Raw genomic sequence first — 21,151 nt, 5'->3', positions numbered from 1 at the left:
GGGAAGCATTTACTGTTGTAGTATAACTGTGTTTCTTTGAAATAACTGTCTGCGGAGAATCACTTGAGCTGATTTTTGAACCCTTGAATTGTCAGTTTGGAACTTCAAGGCTGTCATCATCCATAGAAAATATACTTATGTCCTGGTTACGCTCTTGTGATGTTTATATGTTAGCACAGATAAAGGGAAAAAGCATAAGTAAAGAATCCATGGTAAAATGCAAGTTACAGTGAAAGAAGGTGTACATGAAAACAACACAAGAATTATCATGGGATAACTATACCTCTTCCTTCATCTGTACAGATTTCTGCTGTACAGTGCTAAAAACAAAGTGATTTCAAAGAGTCCCCCAGAACAAGTGACGGCAGGACAATTCTTTCTAATTAAGAAGGCAATCTAGAATTTAATACAGTGAGTAGTATTGTATAAAAGCATGAAAATATCTCTGGGTAACAATTTTCTGTATCTCAATGTCAGAATCATTCATAAGATGTGTAGCAAAGACTTCCTTTACATTCAAAGCTAGGTCTTCTATAACAATCTTCCAGTATCAGATTATCCGTTTCCCCTGCTAACTTAATCTATACTGAAAATAAGTACACAAATTTTACAGAAGCCTTCTCCAAATAAGGCACTCTTTCAAGTATTTATAGCTTTGACAAAATGTACTCTCTCCTACAAAAAGACTCATGTCCGGGGGTCAGTTCATAATTGGTTTTCAGAAGAAAGAGCATTTCAGAAGAGCATTTAGTCATTTTTAATAGTCAGATTAGAGAAGAGAAATTTTCTCCTGTGTAATAAGTTATTACAACCCCTGTGTTGAGAGGCTTTTGTTCCTCAGTTACTGGGAGTTCCAAATTTAAATTCAGCCATGTCAGGGAAACCCACTCTACTTTCAAGGACAAGTGTTTGCTGACCCCATGGAAAAATGCTTCAAGTTCATATGTGCTCCACTATTCATGAAACTACTATTCCTGAAAGTAGTATATAAAAATTACCATACCAGTTCAGTCTAAAGGTCCACACAACTCAGTATGATATTTCTGGCATTGAGAAACAAATGCTTAGGGAATAAACATATGACACAGAGCATGATTTGTCCCCTGGTACACACTTAGTGCCTCTTGCCATCTTCAGTTAGGAGCTTTGCTAACCTAGATGCAGATCATTAGCTTTAACAGCCATAGTAGGTCCATCAGTCTAATTCCTTTTTTTTGTATCTATCATTTATACTCCAGGCTTCCACATGATACTACATCAATTATGAAATATTCAGTTCTGCCACACTTGAATAAGTATGTACTTTTATTAATTTTAAACTTGCCATCTGAATTTTTTCCTGTCACAATTTCTGATCCGTGAAAAACAGTGAATAATTGACTCTGACTTTTTTTTTTAAATGCTATTCATTCTCTGTACCTCCACCATATGTTGTTTCTTGGTTAAAGTGAAAAGTTATAGTCTATTTAATTTCTCTTTATGTGGAAGCTGTTATAAATCTCTGCTTAATCTTATGATCCATACCATACCCCTTTTAGAAGTTAATACAGTAGTCAAGATGTAAGCACATCCCAGGTTTACATAGTCATATAAATAGGTGTTCTGTTTTGTTCATGGCTTTTTTAGTAAGTCTTCATATCTTATTTTCTTTTCTGAGAATATAGAAACACACATAATACACTGCTGAGTATTAAGAGCATCTTCTCAGAGAACCATCCACTGATGCAGGTTAACCTAAGATCAGCACTGGAACATCTCTCTCCTGTAGATCCACACATATTTTTTTTTCCAATATCTAGATGCTATGAAAAGACAGCCCCTTTAAATACCCGCGAAAGATCTGGATATAAACAGAAACAAAGACTAGAGTCAGGAAAAATGAGGTCAGGTGAAGAGTCACGTTAGTTGAGATTCGCATGAAACCTGGAGGTGGCAAGATGGGCTTAGAAGAGGCTGTTTGAACTGTGAGAGTCACAGATCCTCAGAGAGTGGAAAGCTGATGAATATGGCAAATGCAACAGAAAAAGACCCCTCCAAAAGAAGCTTGAAATGGAAGATCAAGAAAGGCAAGATAAGGTCACTAAGGTAAGACTAGAGAGTACAACTAGAAGCTGTGGTGGATTTGGGTTGGATGAGAAGATAAAAAGCAAAGCCAGAGAGATGCACAGCATAATCCCTCAAGGAAATCCCTAGCATTATACGTGAAGCTTTTAAAAAGATCTTGGACCGTGATTCTGAAAAATGGAATATTGACCAGGAAGCTGGGCTGCTATGCCATTAAATTCAAAAGCAAATGATGGGCCGTAAAATTATATTCAACCAAATGAGCACTTTATATTCTCCTCCAATCCATTCTTCTCAATTATTAGTGCAAATTATTACAGAAAAAAGTCTTCTGATATTTAACTCTGAGACTGTGACAGTACTTGGCATATACCCAAAATTTCCTACTTTTTCTGTATAAAGTCATTTTGGTCTGATCCTGAATATACCCAGACACACAGGATTCTTGTCTATATTCCTTCCAAATGCAAAGGAAAAAACCACAATTGTAGTATTACTCGTACGTGTACTGGGTCTGGCTGGGATGGAGTTGACTTTCTTAACAGCAGCCAGTACGTTGCCGTGTTTTGGATTTGTGACTAAAACAGTATTGGTAACACACCGATGTTTTAACTATGGCTGAACAGTGCTTGCACAGCATCAAGGCTTTTTCTTTCCCCCTCTGCCACTCCAGTAAGTAGGCTGAGGGTGGGCAAAGAGTTGGGAGGGGACACAGCCAGCACTGCTGATCCAAACTGACCAAAGGGATATTCCATACCGTGATGTCATGCTTAACAATAAAAGCTCAAGGAACGGAGGACGAAGGGGGGTAACGTTAGTCGTTGTGGTGTTTTTCATTCCAAATGACCCTTCTGTGTGCTGATGCCTGGCTAACACCTGCCCGCTGATGGGAAGTAGTGAATTACTTCTTTGTATTACAGCTCTTTCATGTACTATTGGAGAATGTAAGGTATTAAGACAAAGGGATTTAAAAATTGCAACTGGAAAAATAAAAAAATTGGCATGAGTTCTAAAGTGACGAGCATAGTGGATACTTTTAAAACCAAATTTTAAAAACATACATAGAAACAACTTTTAATCAGTTTTGTGAAACTGTCTAGATTGAAACTTGATCAACATTTTCCAACCTGTCCCCTATGTATTTCTTTTCAGACATCAGATAGTAAACATAGTAAAACAAAGCAAGAAGGACACAGCTTTTCTTTAGAGACTTTTTGAAAACATTTTTGAGCATTTTCATTTATAAGTGAAAGTTTAAGTACATCTAATAAAAATAACATAAACTTTAACCCTGAAAATGGAGGATCTCCATAACCAATGATGATGTTTCTTATTCCAAAAAGCATCACATAACCATTTGTAACTGCTAGTTCCAGAACAAGCCAGAGACAACAAACATTTCTTTAGACAGCTCCATAAAAGAGTGCATTTCAAACGCATTATATTTAAAACTTCCTAATAACAAGGAGGATCCCCAGTTAGAGATCCCATACGTAAAGTTCCCTAAACACATTTAGATAGAGGTTCCTGGCTAACAGACTTCAGGCAGTGCATCCCTGCACCACAGAGAAGTACTAGAACTAATTCTGAAACTAGTACTAGAACTGAAAAGCCGGACGGAGCACCCAAGCGGCAGCTGCCACGCAAGCAAACAACCCTTTCCCTTCAGCAATGCTTATCAACTCAGACACAGTGCTGGGGCTGCACAGCCTCTAGTTCCAGACCAACTTTTTCAGTTACATGATTAGCTCATAGATTTCTTAACTGCAGACTACTGCAGGGCACTGCAAGAGCAAAAGGAAGAAAATTCCTTCTAAGAATTTGGAAACCGTATAATGAAAGAAGGCAAGTTTGTTCTGAATGTAACTACTACTGGTAGACAAAGCTGACATGGAGCTTTACAGAGCTTACAGGAGATGGCTTTGGGCCAAGAGGTGAAAAATTGTTAGAGTTGAAAATTACTAAGCCCTTAAGAAAGACATTTTTCTTATGTTCTGCTTTGCCACAGACCGCTGCTAAGGTTTTGCTTCAGACAGAGAAAGTTGTTCCTACAGGTTTATGAACCATTAAGCCTAAACAGCCAAAGAAAAACACATGCAATATTAGCAACTTTTGCTACACCCTGCCAAGGAATCTCGTATGTTGAGAAAATTCTTTTCTTGAAGCGCAAGTAATGGAGGTCTTCAACGAAGCTGAAAAGTAGATTTCCCTCAGATAATCAGTATGCCTAAAGAGAGAGCCCCTTACAAAATGTCTGTAGAGAAGATTTAGGGACTTGTTCATATGACTGGAAGTAAAAATTATTTGGCACATGAACTACAGAACAATCTCTGTGATACATTTGATGGAGTCTGGTTGGAGAAGCCAAGCAGGGAAAATGGCCTGAGAAGAAACCTTGGCCACTTAAGGTAAACATGTTTTAATTATCTCCAAGGTAGGGTAAATACAATTTTTTCAAGCACATGCAAACTTTGCTTGCAGTTGAAGCAGATAAAGACTTGTCTCACTCATTCCCCCAGACCAATCAGAAACCATCAGGATAGCATGAGGCCAATTCTATTTCCCAGAATCACAGAATCATTAAGGTTGGAAAAGACCTGTAAGATCATCAGGTCCGACCATCAACCCAACACCATCATGCCCACTAAACCATGTCCTGAAGTGCCACGTCTACACGTTCCTTGAACACTTCCAGTGATGGTGACTCCACCACTTCCCGGGGCAGCCTGTTCCAATGCTTCGCCACTCTCTCAGTAAAGAAATTTTTCCTCATATCCAGCCTAAACCTCCCCTGGCGCTAGTTACACGGGAGAAGAGACCAACACCCACCTCACCACAACCCCCTCTCAGGTAATTGCAGAGAGCGATAAGGTCTCCCCTCAGCATCCTCTTCTCCAGACTGAACAACCCCAGCTCCCTCAGCCGCTCCTCACAAGACTTGTGCTCCAGACCCCTTATCAGCTTCGTCGCCCTTCTCTGGACATGCTCCAGCACCTCAATGTCCTTCTTGTAGTGAGGGGCCCAAAACTGAACACAGGATTCGAGGTGCGGCCTCACCAGTGCCGAGTACAGGGGCACGATCACCTCCCTGCTCCTGCTGGCCACACTATTTCTGATACAGGCCAGGATGCCCTTGGCCTTCTTGGCCACCTGGGCACACTGCTGGCGCATATTCAGATGCTGAGAAATTCTTATTAGATTAGACTCATCATCATCAATTACTTTAGGTAGGTGTCAGATCTTTGGAAGTTTGCCACGTACAACTTTTTCATTAGATGCCATACTTAAAATAGTTTGCACTTTTGTTACATCTCAGTATTGCTCGTCTGCATAACAGAGTACTCCGGGCTACCATAGTGAGTCCTCCAGTTGTCCTGACAAAGATCACCTGATGAAATCACTTGACGCTCACTAACAGGAGATGAGACAGGCAAGAGAAATATTTTTGTAAGCCAGGCCTATTATGGAAAAAGTGCTAATACAGTCAAATAATGGACAAACAACTGAGCATGAACTCCCACTAGAATGCTGCTGCAAAACAAGGTAACAGTGGATAGGATTACAGAAATGTTTCCTCTCTATGCTGCATTAGTGAGACTGGCAGTTAAATAAAAGAAACAGGCATGATATTGATATATTATAACAGGCACTGAAAAACTAGAAAGGCTGCACAAAGGGGAGAGGGAGAGAATATATCATCATAACGTGGGATTTGTAACCTTCAGCAAGACAGAACATGCAATTAATTTTCAAATGATGAGCAAAACCTAGAAAGAATGAACTATGATACTTCCAGTTATCCTCAACAACTGCTAGACAGATTCCTTCAAGTGAAGACAGACACTGAAATTTTACATCCACTGACTTAATATTGTATTTATCAGGTCTTCAATCCTACAGTACAGTTTGTGTCCTCAGCAAGATTAAAAAAAAGTAATAAAAAAAAAAATCAGAGGTCCTCAAGAATTCCTTCATCATCTTCAGTCCTTAAGGGACAAATTCTAAAGCTCTCACAACTACTTCCCAGAAAAAGTACCTAGCTCCTCCTTCTAAGGTTGTAAAATACAACAAGGCACTGACAAAAACAACTTCTCTCAGACTTCTATCTCCTGGCACGGACAAATGGAATTCAAAGTTCATCCAAGAGTTTCTAACACAGACCTGTTAAACTTGTGGATTATTAACATTTCGGTTGTCTTTCTAATACAATTACATGGATGGTAAATAACATTTTCTTCTCACAACTTTTACCAAAAAAAAAAGCTTCTGTAGTACATAGGTATTAAAACAACTTCCGATCTTCTGTCAGAAGTTACCTGTTCTTACTGTTTAGATTTATTTACCCTCTCTTAATTGAAGTTAGCTAATCTGAAGGAGATATGAAACACAGTTTAGATGTGATTTTGCCTAGAAAGAATGAAGTTATTCAGAATCTCTTGGATCTTGTTCATCTCAAAGAAGCTCTGAAGATGTTTCCAAAATAAATGTGTAGCAGTGATTACCTGCAGCTGCAGCTACTGAATTGCACAGAAAGATTAAAAGCATCCTCCTTTCTGTCTAGACAAGTATTTTATAAACTTTATGTCTATATACAGGCTAGAGCTGAAAGGAACATCTACAAAGTGACACTCAGAGCTAAAACTTGGGAATGTCTACACATAGAACTTCTGCTTGAAGTAGGTAGAGCTATACCTAATCCTCTAATAATCTGATGGTTCATGCTTCAGAGGTGTATTTAAATAACTTACAGTTAGAAGAAATTCAGTAGTAAAGAACCTAGGAGGAGTTTCAGGTGATAGCCATATTGAATTCTACCTAACCCATTTCTCTCCTAAGCACAGACTGGCTATTGAGGGTGGAGAAGGAGGGGAAGAAAGAGGGTAGCATTCAGTCTTCTCCCAAGCGAGGAGTCAAATAAACTGATCAATTTTCTGTCTTGAGCACCAGCTTCAGAAATTTTGCCTTGCTACAGAGCCTAAAAGATCTCCCCACAAAAGCAAGACTTTGCTAGCACCTTAAGCTGTTCCATTGCATTCTACCTCAGCTGAACAGAGCCTGAAGAACATCTGAGCCACCATATAAGAACCACAAGCCTAGTTCCTCCAATTACACCTGCTGTCTGCAGCTCTGCTGTTTAGGACCATTCATGGAAAGACACCTATAGTTTTCTCATGTAGACAATCTCCTCTGTAGAATGCAAAATTTTAAATATCTTTTATGTGTTACTGGAATGGTAGGCAGGGCTGGAGTGGGTGCATCATCTAAACCAAATCATGGGCTTTGAATATTCATAGCCACATTAAGTTACCAATATAGCAATCCAAATAAGTTCCATCTGATTTTTGGTCATATTAACTACGCTGACGCCAAATTGCCAGAATGCATACATTTTTCATAGCAGAAAAGAAAAAAAGAAAAAAAAAAGTTATGCCCTTCCAGCTCTCTAGACTTACACAGGATCAAACATACGTAGACTGTAATCTGCAAAACTCTCTCTGACATTCTTAGAAATAGATTCCGGTTTCATTATCACACTGACATCTAGAATTTTTCCCAACTATCCAAACAAGATTGTCTGCTATAAATCTAACTAATTCTTTCTCATCAGTCAAAAAGAACAATCCCTTTAATAAGCTTTTATACACTGTAGGCAACTCACACTTCCTCTCTTCCGCTGTTGTTTTCTAAATAAAGTAACAACTGTCTTGAACTGCACTTTCTAATCACCTTCTCCTCTTGCCATTCTCCTACACACCTCTACATCTTTAAGTTTTGTGTCCAAAACTGGGCACTATATATAGCAGAGACATCACAAGGCTCTCAGCAACCTGATCTAGTTGAAGATGTCCCTGTTTATTGCAGGAGGGTTGGACTAGATGACCTTTACAGGTCCCTTCCAACCCAAACGATTCTATGATCAGCTGCAATAAAGAAAGAACAGCAGTTAACTCTCCAACCACCTTTTCAGTTGAACTTCTAATCAACTTTTTGTTCAAATTCAACTTTTCTGTAATTAACTACAAAATGAGATTTAATTGTAAAGTTTTTGCATGCTTCCTTCTCCCACAGTCAGTAACTCCTCACTTCATTTCATATGCTTCTTTTTTTCTCAAGCAGCATTTCTATTTTAATTGACAGAGTAAAACACATACAAATAGAAAGAGATGATCAAACTCCTGATTTACTTATAATGACAGAATTGAAAACAGTTCAGATTTATGGAGTCCAGACTGCTCTAGCTGGGAAATCAACTGGGGGAAAAAAAGACTACCCTGACAATTAGGCACACTTGATATAAATCAAACATTAATCAAAAAACCGTACAATGCTGTCTTTATAGAGTTTCATTTCAATGTAAAGACACACTTTCAGCCCTCCAGAAAAAGCCTTCTGCAATAACAGAAGAGAAGTTGTCTGCGATGGAGCTAAGAGTGGCAAACACCAAGGGAGATGCCAACGTAGCTTAGAAAACTGTACAAAGTAGTTAAGTGTCACAAGAAATGCACACCATTCAAAATATATTTTACATGATGTATCAAACCATCCTAATCTAAAACTACTTCAAGTTTTTTTTATACTATCCTCCTGGCGTATTATACGATATTTCTATCTCTGCTGCTAACCCATCATCTGCTAGTGATGTGAACTCCTGTTAAAAGTACACACCAATTATCTATGTATATGCTAACAAACCTACAATCTCTTGCACTCTCTTTGTTGAAGTATTTTATTAGTGTCATATATTACAAACGCACTGCAAACCTTTAGAGTGACAGAGCCATTCGCAGAAAAAGCACCAGAATTTTTTGTGTAAATCTGATGTTGGTATCTGATATTGGATTAGAAAGAAAAGAGGCACTTCATCTACAGTCAGAGCAAACAAGCACCAAAGAAATCCTAAACCGTAAATATTAAACTGGTTAAGAGGATGAACCAAATGTTATTTTGCTATTTCAGGTATCATTATAGGTGAAAATTTTAGACAAATACTCTAAAGATTTTAATTATACTTTATTCTTATTTCAAAAAAGGTTAAAACATCTCTTTGGCTGGCACTCCCATGCTTCGGCCCCACTTTGTCTCTTGCATTTCTCTTTGCACAATAAACAATTCAGATGCCATGGGACCTTAGAGTCACCTACAAAAAGCTCGGCTGAAGGTTACAGCCTTAGATCATTTCTTCATTTTGGAGATTCACTTACACTATTACACATTTTGCAAGAAGTCTTAATAGGCACTCATCATAAAACTGCAAGAATATCTGGAAAGACAAAACAAAGTCTATACATTCCTATCATTAGGCAGGAAGAAGCAGACTTTTCTTGCACTATACTCTGTCATACAATAGAATTGTCATGAACAGTCCTTGAGACCTAACAGATGCTTTGAGACTTTATTCAGTCTTTCAAAGTGATAAAAATGGCTACATTGCAGTCACTTATGCTACTTAGGCTTCTTACACTATAAGCAGCAGAAATCAATTTCATTTTTTTGGCAGATTACAATAATTCATTACAATCTTCTTCATGTAAATTACGGTCAGGGAAGAGAACTTCCCTGAAGTGAAGATTTCATCACTTTTGGTAAACAGCAAGGAAAATGATCATTCTACAACAAAGGCAATTCATCCTTTCTGAAAGTAAACTCCAGAGGTGCAAAACCAAATCTGTGTAGCACGTAAGCATACCTGCAGCTCAAAAAAACCCCACATACAATTCTCAAAAAAAGTCAACACCAAAAAAACCCACTCAAAAGGCAAATTTTAGTTGAAAATTAAGACCTTTGAAATAGCCTTGACTTCAACACTTAGATAGTAATTATTAAAAACTTACCTATTGTATTCAGTCTGTGAATCTTAAGCATCAATTATACTTGTCCCCTGTTCCTCTATCATTTCAGAAGTATAAATTATCAAATATTACATAAATTATGTCAAAATTTCCCCAAGAATGCATGTATATATGCATATATGTAATTTACCTGTAGCAACATGACAAAATAAATTCTGCATCTACCTCACTACTAAAAATCCCCTGTAACTGAAATAAGATGTCAAATATACCTTATTTTCCACTACTTCCTAACCAATACTGAAAAATATGCTCTGCCAGTATAAAGGCTCATCATGTTAGGATGCACTGTAGAATGCACTATCATTCGTGTTAAAAAGATGAGAATTTTTCCATGATTTCCCTTCCCTCATAATAAGTGGTATACTTGTGCACACTAGCAAGAACATTTTCAGCCAATACTAAAGTTAACTGAAGAGAGAAAAAAAAAAACCACCAACACACACAAACAGGTTTGATACAATTTCAACTGTGGCTTAGAGCTTATGAGGTTGAGTTTTATTTGAGGTAAAATACAACACTGAGATGAAGACCACTAGTCTTGCCATGAGGTAAAAATGTGATCATCTGCTCATATACTTGAATTAAAATAGGTAGTAGAGGAAGAAATAAATATCAGCTGTATGAAATCAGATACAAAGAAAAAAGATTCTACATGTTAAGATAACTAACGATAACATAATTATCCAGTAATCTCCTAATTTATATGCAGTTCCTCCTTAAACAAAGAGGGGCGACATTGTGCATGCAAATCCTCCACAGAAATACCAGCATGCACAATCTGTTACCTCTGATGACTGCTCTTGTACCCTTTACCGTATGTGCTCACCAGATGTTAGTTCATGAACAGAAGTAGGTAAAAAACAATGTGGTTTTAATAATATTTGTCTGTATTAAAGACTAACAACTTGGCAAGCATATTACCACTAAAGCACTAAGTGTACTTCATCATACTACTACTTTATGTAATTACAAAACTACTCACAAGGATATCATGAAGACGCTTTTCTTTGCTTAGCAATAAGAGCCAGATACTCACAAAGAAGGGTCTTGGACCAGATCTTTAAGGTTTATCCCACTACGATCCTCGGCAAGGTTCCTGAAGCAACTGTCACTCACTAAAAAAAAATAGAAGTAAAATTAAAACAAAACAAAAACAGGGAAACAAAGGAGGTGGATATTTAAGAACAGAACGCAGTTCTTTTGATTAACTAGAAACGCTTTTTGGTGTTGGGTGTAATTTGAACATTCATACATAAAGTCTGATTTTCAGTGAGGTTTCACCTAATTTAAAGATAAGTCAGCTCAATGGAAAGTGATAAACACTGTATCACAGATTATGTGGAAACAAACAGTTTCAGCTGCTGTCTTTACTATTTCTCCACCTGTGGCTACAGGAAGTCTCAAACACAAACACTGGATGGGCAAGTATACACAGATATCCATACACTTAACAGTAGAGTCTTCAATCATGCACCGGTCAGTATTCTTTACCTAATCAGAAATAGTGAGAGTTGCTATGTATTTAAGTTCACAGTTAGTCATGGGTTAGCAAAGGTGTTTAATATGAGCAATAGCCAAAACAAACAATTAAAAGCAAAAATTTATTCAAACAGCTTACCATACCTAGCAAGGTAATCCGCCAGACAGAAGAGAGCTTATGAAGAAATGCATTACTGCTCATCTTCTGACACAGAACACTGCCTCGCATTTGGTGAAAGGGGATGTGTTTAAAATCATCTGCAAAAGTAAGTGTTCCTACTTCTTTCTCTCTAAATGCAAGATACTCTTTTTAATTTACATCTATAAGTATTCGTGTGCATCACCAGCATCAAAAAAATGCAAATCGTTCCCAAAATGTTTTTTTCACAGATTATGATACATACTGTGACAGACCTACCTAACACACTACAAAACTGCAAAACATTTCTAGTAGTACCCCTTGTTGCCAATGCATCTCATGAGTGTGAAGCCTGTCAGTCTGCTGGGAAAGACAAGTACCAGAAGAACTGGTCCCGGAAGAAGGGGCTGGGGTAGCTGACGGAACAGGTATTGGCCCCGGCCCCGGCCCTCACACAAAGCCTGACACACAGCTAACAGTATATGACAATAACAGCAGTATTTGTCGAGTGTTGGTAACATTAAGAAGTTTACCCAGTTGGCACCTCAATGCCGTAATCACCAGCTGATATCCTAAGCTTCTCTCATCTGCCGTCTCTAAGAACGCTACCTAACAGTTGCTCGTCACATGCAATCCCTGAAAGCCAGGCGGTGTATCACAAGGAGCCTCTTGTCTTTGAGGTAATTGCCACAGATCTTCAGTTTAAACAGCAGCTACTTGTGCTAACAAAGTCCAGAACTCCCAGCTTGTTCCTCCCAAGACAATTTAATAATCGCCTCAATACTAAACTGAAATTTAACTGCACTGAGTTCGCAAGAGCTACCTACCTCAGCAGGGCAAGCTCACCTTGACCATTTTTCATTCCCATGTACATGTATTGCACTAAACCCAAGACCCCTGAATTTACAAAATCTCTAACTCCTGAGCTAAAGAAGCAATTCCAAGACCAGCAGACTCGCAAACAACCTACACTCAACTTTATGGGAGAAAAAAAATCCCAGCTAAGTTGATCTTTGATAGTTTGTATTTGCCTTTTGTCAAGTTTGGCAACAAAACAGTAAACAGAACATTTTACCTACTGTCTTGTCATAAATCCTACACTAGTGATGTGTCAACATATCTCCTATGCCAACACTATACATCATGAATAAAAACGATGGTTGATAACATTTCTTCACTACTGACAAATCAAACATTTCTCAGGTATTAAATATTTAATCTAAACATGCCGTATTTTTTCTACTGTCTTCTCCAATCTCCTCATCGAGAGTAATCACAATTATAACTGAAGAAGCTATTGCAACTGTTCCAAAACTTTTTAAAAAGAAAAATGAAAAATAACATAAAATTATTTTATCAGTAAAAGTGGCCATTATTTGTCTGTATAAGTTTATTAAACAAAATGTGTTTGAAATAAATGAAAGCCTAGATGTGCCAGAGATTGTCTTTGTCTTACTTGTCTCAACATAAAAAGGGTATTAGGATATTACAGTTATGAATGAAGTTGAAAACTGCAAACCTTCCCTCTAGTTAGCAGAGCTGGGCAATACAAGCTTTTGCTAAAAAGACTAACTCAACATCAGTCAAATATCTACAAACTTTGAAAAAGGTGTCCACCTAACTTCCCTTTTTTTTTTTTTTTTTTTTTTTTGGTAGGAGAGGCAGAGCACTGGGAAGCTGCAAATTTGCAAGCAAGCCTCTTAGGTTACTGTTCTACCTGAATCAGAAAACATAGACTCCTCAGATAAATGTGAAAAATTTCAAACACAGTTCTAACAACCAAGAAGTCCAACAGTTTAGTTAATATTCACCAAAAGAAAATTTCTGAAAACTAACATGTGACTATAATTGCCAATTAAATTACTAGCACTGATAGCAACAGGAGAGCTTCCAGTGAGAGGAAATAATTCCGTGGAATAGGCTGGAATAAGACCTCTTACAGGAAGACTTTGGTGCACTTCACTGACCTGCATACAAGCACTGACACGCTCCCTCACATCCTTACAAACTCTAGCCCAGGAAAGAAAACAAACGTTCAGCAGTAAACACGGGTGGAAGCAATCAAGCAGAGTAGGTACTACATTTCTCACAGCTTAGAAAACCATAAATCAACACTGCATGTATTTTTAAAAATGGTATACTCTGATTGAAATGCAAGCTGTTTATTTTAAACAGGACACAGGGTTGAAACTATGTTTGGTGGTATGGCAGAAAGACCAGGATGATCAATGGTGCTTTAAGGTTTGAGGGAAGAAAAGGCAGAAGAAAACTTTAAATCACAGCCACAAATTGTACTACATACACAAAGGCCATGCTTAACTTCTTGCCTTTAAAGCACAACCAAGGGAGACTTTTGCATAGGACATCTACCTGAACACACTCCCCATGCAGGATTTTATTGTCTTGTTTCAAAATTTAACTTTTAGTTTTTTATCCCCCCCAAAAAAGTTTATACAAGCTAATATTTTAAGCAGCATTGAGTGCATGGTTTATGGAGAGATACAAAATTGTTAGCTGCTCCCCTCTACATACACATCAAGTGGCTGAGCCTCTAATCTGTATTACACCCCCCACATACACTTCTTTCTAGACAAGGAGAATCACAAGAAGAAAAAGCTCCCTAAAGCACATTTGCTCCATGGAGTATTGTACATACAATGACAGTCTATAAGGTACTAGAAATGTTTTTTAAGAAATTAAACATTGGCACAAATATCACTGGCATTGACTGAACCCGCTCCTACTGTTACGTGTATCAAAAGTGAAGAGTTTTTAGCAAGAGCTCCAATTCTCCCACATTCATGTTACTTTCAGCTCCTGGTTTTTATTACTGCTATTTTATTTCTGACCCCTGTCTAGTCTTATGCCTAGGAGGTAACAGAGAGGGGAAGCCAAAAAGGGAATATAGTTCTCACCTGTCAATTACACAGCATACAAAATTCCATATGAAAAGGTTAAAAATCAGCATTCACGCTCTAATGTGCAAACATCCAGTTTACAACAGTTGTGAAGCCTTCCCACTTGGCATTTGTGAACTTCTGAATCCGTCCACATGATTTTTTTTTCTTTGCTTTCTTTAATAGCGTTTTAAATGAGACCATGCTGAAGGAAAATGGATTATTAGCCTGTTGATTTCCAAAATGAGAAGTAGAAGTTCTTCAACTCTGAAGGTAAACTAGTATTTTCTTCAAGTGGAGGCAGGATATAGTCTGTTGTGAACTTTATCTTTTTTTTTCATGTCCTACAATTTGAAAGCGATATAGCCCTTTAAAACTGTCATTTAATCTCTTATCCCACACAGTGTATTCCCAGTAAACAAAAGCCTGTTTAGATCAAAGCACTTCCAATTCTACAGCTGTTAATGGGCATTTTCATATCACATGCTTTAGAAAAAAATGCAGTCATTACCCTCAAAAAAATGAAGGGCTATCTACAGTTTGGTAAAGAATATGAACGCTAATGTTTACCTCCCCAATATCAAAATACACAATTCCAGAAAACTGTAAACTACTATTGCCTGCCGGATTTCCCTCTTGGTTCTCAGAATTCAGAGCTGCTTTTAGACTAGTTGTGGTCACCTGTTGATAAAAACCATCCTGATAACAAAAATGCTACACTCGAAGACAGTCATTGATAACTGTGATGCACTATTACTTGGAAAATACATGGACTACTACAACATTGATATCTTATACTTCAGTGCATACTGTTCAATTTCTTACATTTTTGTCTTTTAGTGATAACATCTCCTAAGTTCAGTTCTTTTTCTCAGGACTTCTTCATCTGTCTGTAGTATTTTTGGCACACTTTCCACAGCAGATCTCCCCCCTTTACCCCTCTTTTTATAGGATCATTTATACGTTTAGGTTTTTATATCAGATTCTTTCAGCAGCTGATAAATACAAAAAATATTTAATACACTTGGGATGTTGTGGAAAGTACCAGTCTGGCACAGCCTTGTATTCTAGTCTGGTTTTGCTTGCAGTGCAGCATTATTCAGAAGTCTCATTTCAGATTCCGGTGGTTCTGTTCCATGCACTGCATGCAAATGTAGTAGGATTCAAGTATTTTGTTTTTATAAGCCCAATGTTATACAAACTGTAGCAAGCGCCCACTTTTACCTATTGTAATTGTATATATCACTGACTTCAAGACATAACAAACACTGCTAAGGAAGCTTAGGTTTTAGGATAGAAGAAGGTAACAGAATTTTTTCTCAGACCTCAAAATATCTCTCTTCAAAACCCTATTCTCCTGCAGACACAGAATTCCTGTCCTATAGGCATACTTTAAAGAAGGCAAAGGAATGGGATAGTAACAGAATGGAAAGATTGATTCTCTTACTATTAAAAACGTTTTAAGGTATTTTGCCTGTCCCATGAACAGTAACATCGGAGATAAATATCCTGTCTCTTTTCTCTGCTATCGCCGTATTTTTCAAGTGACTGCATGTCAACCAGAAAACATACATAAAACAGATGGCATATTACAGAAATCTTGTAGCACCTTCACCAGATCTATTACAGAAGACAGCAAATTAATTGTAAGAAGGGCACTTACACTATTTACGTATCTACACACAAATTTCTCTGACGTATTTACAGAATAAAAAGAACTACTAGTCTGCATGCAAATTGCAAATGTTTATAACTGCTAAGAAAATATGTTGTCTGTGACTAGCAGAAATAATGCAGGCTGGTTTCCTAAGAACTTGTGATCTTTGTTCCCTAAATGCCATTTGCTATCACCATAATAAATCCAGATTCCCTTTGACACCCAAAGAAGGAAGAGAGCTAAAGCTAATACAAAGCCATGCATGTGAAAGCACCAGTCAATACAAATCTGCATTCTCCTCAGTGGGGGTACTAATCTGAGTCTCCTCTTTGCCTGGCTGCTAATTCTCACTTAATTTATAGACAACAGTATCCTTAAAAATTCTCTTTTTGTTACACTGTGGTTACTTTTCTATTATCCTGTTATCACTATTTTTTCATATGTGGGTTAAACAAATTTAAAAGGGGGGACCTGAAAGCCCAATGGAAAGACTGAAGGATGACACTGTCTACCTTTTGATCATGTAAGCCTTGTTTTCCCTAGGCAGATAATCTAAAAACCATTTTCAAAATTGCAAGGCATCAATGCACACCCAATTTCAAGTTTCCTTCCCTTTTCATTTCTATTTTAAACTTCATTCTGCTAAAAATGGGCATAAAAGAATGAAAACATAAAACAGCAACACTTTCAGTTTTAACCCACAACTATTTAACAACAAAAGTAGTTGCAGCACCTTAACATAGTTACTAATAGGTAGGTTGTGCAGTATCTGGGCAAACATGTCACAGTGGAAACAATTTTAAAAATTGAGTTAGAGCATGGTGGTCTTTACAGCACACAAATAAACAGCACTCAAAGATTTCCTTAGGTGTGAGCAGGGTCAGGCAATGGAAAACATACCACAGGGTCACATATTCTGACCAGAGCACTACGCAAAAAAAAAGGTAACAAAACATTTTATTTAAATGGAGCATTAGAAGAGCTAAAATAGCCACATGAAGAAAGGAGGCTCTCTTATATGGATTGTGTTTTTTCTTTAAGTATAAAACTCATTAAATTAGTAAAAAAATAAGACTAACAAGTTCAAAACATTGTGCTGGTGAAATTAAGATGTACAGGATATGCCGTATCAGCGATTGTTAATACTTTTCATGTAAGTCCAGATGCAAATGATTTTTTTACCCCATGAGAATAAAGAATTGAATTCCAAAAATAAGCAGGGCCTTTTCAAGTCAGTGTTGTATCCTTTCCATCTACACAACCACTTAATTTCTGCTGCCAAAGGATGTATCATGAACAGCAACAACTTCAGAAAAGTGAAAGTCACTGAGGTGGTCCTGATCACATCACTGAGCTCATTTTCCCTTCCACCTTTGAAAAGCTTGTCATCAGAAATACAGAGGCTGACATGCAACAGTTTGGAACAAGTTACAGAATGTTTCCACTGGTGGGAATTTTTATTGTAAGAAGTAATGTGAAAATCTGATAGGAAGACAAAGGCTGCTTCTGCAAGCTATCAGATGAAGCCTGCAGATCAAAGAAAGCACACTGTTGAGATCAATCTGTTTGAAGTAAAAGAGCAAACCAGTAACTTCAACTTACTTAATAAAATTTCTTTTCATTGGGCATTCAGAACTAGTCATAGTATCAAGACTATCTGTCACTCCCAAATATAAATTCTCAGCAGACAAGAGCAAGAACACATTTATTTTATTCCGGTTATTTCAATTCACCAAAATCCCATAAGCAGCTTCTTTCTCACCCACCCAGCAAAAGCATTCTTGTGCTTTCTCTGCCGCATCAGTAACCACCAGTACAATGTATTTGTCCCTATTTTCTCTGACCAGGTAAAGGTTGACACAGCAGACAACCTATCAACCACAACTTCAAGATTTTAAAGACAGGATTGCAGTGATTAGTTTGATTCCCTGTATACATCTGCCCCTCACACCTGACGAATGTCATCTGCTTTGTTTTTCACACAGTTTTTGTCCTCTCTCCCTTTCCCTTCAGATGAAGTGCTATGAAATGCCAGAATGGTATCCTCAAAGACTGACAAAGAAGTACTACTATAAAAAAAGGAGCTAATCTACTGGAAAAACAGGAGAAGATAAAGGTTCAGGTGACCTAGTGAAAAATGGGGTGATCATAAACCAGAAATACAATTTAGACATGTGAATCTATGATTTTTTTCCAGAAAACATAAGGAAGCAGTAATGGCACTTGTAAGCCAGATGCAAAGGAGGGCTATTGCAATGATAAAGACATCTTAGAGGAGGTGAAAAGAGTTTTCTTGATTAGCTTAGCAAAAAGAAAGCATTAGATGGTTGCTGCTGGTGTGTTTATATAAATACACCGGCAAAATAAACATCAGAGGGAGAAGAGAAAGAATAGTGTTGCACAGGAAAATAATCGTGAGAAAAATCATAAGAAATAGGGAGCAAATTTTCCAAGAGCTAGAGGGCTGAAACCTCACAAATAATCTTCCTGTAAGAACAGTGAGGGCAGGGAAAGTGCACAGGCTGGTTCTCGACAGATTTAAGAATAGATTAAATGACACAGGAATTGTTCTTGAACACAGGAGGCCTCCTGTGTCACAGCTGCTAATGCTGTAAAATTTATGTTAGAGCTTCTCTGAAGGCTATGAACTTCTAAACCCTCCCAAGGTTTCTTACATTTTCTAACAGCAGTGAAATGAGCCTTTTTTTCTGTGTATCCATTAGTCTGGTGGGTAATGCCTCTTTCAAATGATTTACCATTTAAATTTTACAATATTTGTGTGGCCTTAGGCTACAAATTCTGTACTGGGTTTTAATCTAACAAGTTTGACTTTCAACACAATCACACTGTCAGTGTGATCACTGCAGTGATCAGGTGAACTTCAGAAGAAAAACATCAAGCCATCAAAGACATTCAAATCTTCACAGATGTAGCATTATCAATACTTCTAATTGTTTGTAACCGATAAAAAAAATTAAATTCCTTGAAACTACGAGTATTAAATGCTTGATGGAATGTTTCCTTTGGACACTTGTGACTTTTCACTGGAAGTAAGTAAGTTTTGTGGTTTGGGTTTTTTTTCCCAACAAGTATTTCCAATAAGAAGTTTTTGTCACACCTCCTTTCACTGTAAAACTGTAAAAAATTCTAGGATGGGAAGGAAAAGGACAGAAGGTAAGCACATCTAAGAGAGGGGAAGGAGAAGAATTAAAACAACAAAAAAAGCTAATTACCATTGAAGAGTAATACCTCCTTTTAGACTTCTCTGAAATTATTAGTTCCACCACAGGTTAGAACAGCTGTACTTACAGCTGATGCAGAAAACCATTCCTTTAAAGGGCAGTCTTTACAAGGAGGTCTTGATTTTCAGCTTTGCTTATTTCTTAGGGGATGTCTGACAGTTTTTTCCATTACTCTAAAAAAATAATATTCTTACACCTCATCTTAATTTTCTTGCATTTTATTTCATTCAGGAAAAGAACATGTTTAGTTTCTCAGCTAACAACATCTGAAACAATTCACAGCATCTTATACAGGCCCAGTTCAATGGCTTACATGGATTCTTGGTTGCAATATACACTAATCAAGTCCACAATCCATCTCAGCTAGATGCACTTTTAAATATGACGAAGTATGCCTATGCTAGACGCTAACACATTTCACGTCCTACCGGCCAGCTTGATTAAGGAACACAAGCATCACAAAAAAAACTATACTCCACTTTCCTAATGACACATTCTATCTATAAACACTGCGTTTCTTATGTAAACGACTCCCGTGACCTCTCCATTTCCTCTGTCCCCAAAACACAAACGTCTTATTATGGACCTGTAAGCCCAGGTTTGCATGATCAGTTAATGACAGGATTTAAGAAACCACACTTTACGTTATGGCATGCAGCAACACCCCTCTTTGCATTGCTGCACAGCTAAATGCGCACAGACCTGCCGATACTTAGACAATCCTCCAGGACCAGCCCCCAGGGCCTCAGCGTCCTGTCTTCCCTCTGCTCATGTCTCATACAGCCCCAGACACCAGAAATCAGGCAACTTGTCATCCTCAAGGAACTTGAGGTATTTTCTGCACAGTTCAACATAGTCTGCCAAACTCTTAAAAGAAACCACCTCAAAAACACATAGTAAAGAAAGGACTGGAAAAAAAAACCTACTTACTTTGGTGTTATTCAGGTCATTGTCCAGCACCTGAAGCACCTAAAAGTCCGTCACAGCAGAAGGCGACAACTCCAAACTTGAGGATTCCCCTTTTATTCCTAGTATCTATGGTTTGAGAAGATGCCTTCCCTGAATCCAGACCTACAATCATGCACTACGGGACTTCCAAGGAAGGACGCTATGAACTTTAGATTACAGGAAGGGGCAAGTGAAACACAAAGACAAGGCATGGAGCTGGAGGAGATCCAGGATCAGCCCACAAAGCCAGATGTCTTACTGAGTATTTTGGATTCATCTTCTGAGCTCAAGTGAAAGCAGGTAAAGCTCATCCACAGTACTGGACCAGGGGAGTGACACAAACTGAGATTAACAGAAATGAGGAGGAAGGAGAGCTGACAGTACTAAATGTGTTAATGAGCCAGTAACACTGCAGAAATCCCAATAACAACCAAGTGCAACTGCAGCCTGAATGAAGAGTGTTAAATCATATGCAGCTGTAAGATTTCAAAGCCTGAAGGTGTAATCATAGCAAAAGAGTGCCAGTTAGCACATAAACACATACCACGGACAAACAACTCCACTATAGGCAAGGACTTGAAGAAAAAGGCATTCCCTCCTTTATTTTCTAGGCAAAATGAGGACACGGGCCCTGTCTGGTTTACCTGCCCCTGTTGGTTTGCATGCCTAACGAATCACCTGGGACAGAAGAGTCTCCTGCAAGCAATTACACAATAACAGTTTATTTAGTACAGCTCTATATGCAAAGCTCTGAAATGAGGCCCTACAAGCACCATACTGAGCTATAAAAGGCATTACTTTCTTCTGGTAGCAGAGATGATGAAAAGATATTGAGATTAAAATTCAGTTGTAGCTATCTACTTGATTGGGTA

General features: G+C 37.9%; 1 protein-coding gene across 8 annotated transcripts in view; it reads right to left on the bottom strand.

Annotated features, from left to right (window-relative positions):
- The window catches only part of GPHN (gephyrin), a 301,131-nt gene that overhangs the window by 194,369 nt on the left and 85,611 nt on the right, over positions 1 to 21,151 (bottom strand). For all 8 annotated transcript variants that reach the window (XM_059820017.1, XM_059820021.1, XM_059820014.1 and 5 more), the window contains exon 2: positions 10,954 to 11,032. In XM_059820017.1, coding sequence (XP_059676000.1) covers positions 10,954 to 11,032 — 79 coding nt within the window. The remainder of the gene's footprint in view (positions 1 to 10,953; positions 11,033 to 21,151) is intronic.

This window comes from Gavia stellata, chromosome 7, assembly GCF_030936135.1.
Source record: "Gavia stellata isolate bGavSte3 chromosome 7, bGavSte3.hap2, whole genome shotgun sequence".
NCBI classification, from domain to species: Eukaryota; Metazoa; Chordata; class Aves; order Gaviiformes; family Gaviidae; genus Gavia; species Gavia stellata.
Note: the sequence above shows the minus strand (reverse complement) of the source record. Positions and strands in the feature narration are given on the sequence as shown.